Genomic DNA, 2,377 nt, shown 5'->3' on the forward strand with positions numbered 1-2,377 from the left:
GGGTGTGGCCACTTACATAGTTGAGGAAGTTCCCAATTTTCAGGATCAGCTGGCAGAAGACGGGCAGCTGGTGGCTGGTGAGCAGGCCTGCGGGCAGGGCAGGCTGAGGGGTGGGCAGCCGTGTGGACTGCTGGCCTCCATACTGGCCCCTCCCCATTCTGCCAGGGCCTGTGGTGGGGCGCCCCCTGCAGCCCCGGACAGCAGGGCAGTTGGCTCCACCATCTGTGGCCAGGGCACCAGGGGCCTCCGGAGCCGTCTGGCCCTGGCTCTCTGCACACCATCGCGGGCTGGCTGGGTGGTGCCCACGTGTGTCCACCGCGACACGCTCAGGTCAGCGAGCCCACCGGCCCTCACTTGGGGCGGGCCTGAGGGCGAGTTGGCAAGGTGGGGGGCGCTCCCACCCTCCCGCCACCTGGCCACTCACCTTCACAGGCAGCGAGCACCAGCTGGGCCTTGGGCAGCACCGTGTCCAGCAAGACGGCCGAGCCCTCGCACAGCAGCATGCACTCGACGCGCAGCTGGTAGCTGGGGGTGGCAGGGGCGGTGCTGGGGGAGGGCCCGGTCCCCCGAAGCTGCAGGGGCGGTGCTGGGGGAGGGCCCGGTCCCCCAAAGCTGCAGGGGTGGTGCTGGGGGAGGGCCGGGTCCCCCGAAGCTGCAGGGGCGGTGCTGGCGGGGGCCTGGCAGCTTTGCAGGGAGGGGCACCTCACCGGGCCCTGACCTCCCTGGGGACACCCCCCTATGCCTGTCGCCCAGGACACCTCCCTCTGGTCTGGCTGCCCCCACCCCCTTGCCAGCTGCAACCCAACAGGGCCCCCCTCGGGAGGCCCTCTGCAACCCCCGCCCCCCACTGTCGGGGATGCCCAGCTCACCAGGGGATGCCCAGCAGCAGCATGTAGAACCGGTCGGCGCTGGCCAGCCTGGCCGGCTCCTCCGTGAACGAGCGCAGGTGCTCAACCTGAGGGAAGCTGCTGTCGGGCCCGGCTGGAAGCTGCCCCTCGCAGCCCAGCCCTGCCCGGCACCCACTTGCGCCCGCCTCCCTGGGCCACAGGCGGACCCCACTCCTGGTGGCCGGCGCCTCTGTACTGCTGAGCCGAGGACACCTTACCTCGTGCTTCTCGGGCAGGAGCTTGAGCAGCTGCTTGAGGACCTCCACGTCGAACCTGGTGGTGTCCCCCGCCCGGATCATGGCCACAATCTCCTGGTTGGAGCTTCGGGGGGTGGGGCGGGGGCAGCAGGCTCAGTCTGGTCCTGGCCCGGTGCCCTCTCCCGCCCGACCCGGGGCTGCAGGCACCGAGAAGGCCAGCCGCCCCAGCCGCTCCTTCCCTGGCCCCACGTGCAGCACCCCTGGCCCCTCCGCAGGCCGCCCCTGCCCCCTCGAAGGCGCCCCTGGCCCCTCCGCAGGCCGCCCCTGCCCCCTCGAAGGCCGCCCCCAGGAGAGACCCCCAGCCAGAGGCAGAGCCAGCTGCTGCCTTCGCCTGGCCGCCGCCTGCCTGGGCCTTGGGGGCTCCCGGCCACTCTTGGGGTCTGCTTCCCCAGGATCTAGACTGCGGTCTGGGGGTCGCCAGGAGTGGGGTGGGCGTGGTGTGTGGCCGTTGCCCCTCCAACCCCGGCTCAGGCCCAGGGACCAGACGGCGCACCCCGGGGCGGCCGGTAGAGGGCGCTGCCGAGCCCACGCTGCGGCTGGAGGGTGCGGCCGAGGCTCGGGCCGAGGGGGGCTGGGCGCTCACCATTTAAACTGCTTCAGGAAGATGTTGAGGTTCAGGCTCTTCTTAGGGTCCAGAAAGGTGATCTGGAAGGCACAGACCCACCCGCTGGCATCTGGGGAGGGCCGGGAGCCCCGCCCCGTGCGGTTCCTACCTCCTTGGGCTCCTTCCTGGCCGGGGCGGCCGCCGGCTCCTTGGGCTTGGCCAGCGGGAAGGAGAAGAGCCGCTCGATGCTGGAGAAGTCAGGCTCCACCTCGGCGCCCTGGCTGCTCAGCGCGGCCCACATGGAGCTGTGCTCTGGGGGGGCAGTGCGGGGGCTGTGGGGGCCGCACACCGCGGGCCTCCCTGCCTGCGTGGACCGCCCCAGCAGGGCCCTCCGCCCGTGCCGCCCGCCACAGGCTGGTCCCACACCCAGTGCGGCCAGGACCACCAGAAGGCGGTGCCCCGGGGTCCTCACCGCGTGCCACGCTGGACGGCAGCTTCTGCCAGTTGAGCTTCTTCATGCGCAGCGTGGGCGGGTGCACTCGCCGGTGGCTGGGGACCCGGGCAGAGCCCAGCCCGTGGTCCACCTGGGCCAGGATGACGTCCTCCACGCCCCCCGTGGGGCTCCAGCCCGCACCGGGCAGGGGGGTTGCGGGTGGGCACCCCATGTCAGGGAGGGGTGGGGGTGGTGG

The 2,377-nt window shown here is 72.3% G+C and overlaps 1 protein-coding gene across 1 annotated transcript in view; it reads right to left on the reverse strand.

Moving 5' to 3' along the window:
• INF2 (inverted formin, FH2 and WH2 domain containing) overlaps positions 1 to 2,377 on the reverse strand; it is a 10,996-nt gene that overhangs the window by 4,889 nt on the left and 3,730 nt on the right. Inside the window, exons 8-14 of the mRNA XM_012724358.1 lie at positions 2,161 to 2,376; positions 1,858 to 2,000; positions 1,728 to 1,789; positions 1,106 to 1,208; positions 870 to 955; positions 425 to 525; positions 17 to 87 (exon numbers count right to left, since the gene is read on the reverse strand). Of these exons, the coding sequence (XP_012579812.1) occupies positions 17 to 87; positions 425 to 525; positions 870 to 955; positions 1,106 to 1,208; positions 1,728 to 1,789; positions 1,858 to 2,000; positions 2,161 to 2,376 (782 nt within the window). The remainder of the gene's footprint in view (positions 1 to 16; positions 88 to 424; positions 526 to 869; positions 956 to 1,105; positions 1,209 to 1,727; positions 1,790 to 1,857; positions 2,001 to 2,160; position 2,377) is intronic.

The sequence above is a fragment of the Condylura cristata genome, unplaced genomic scaffold, assembly GCF_000260355.1.
Source record: "Condylura cristata isolate star-nosed mole 26May11 unplaced genomic scaffold, ConCri1.0 scaffold00013, whole genome shotgun sequence".
Lineage (NCBI taxonomy): Eukaryota > Metazoa > Chordata > Mammalia > Eulipotyphla > Talpidae > Condylura > Condylura cristata.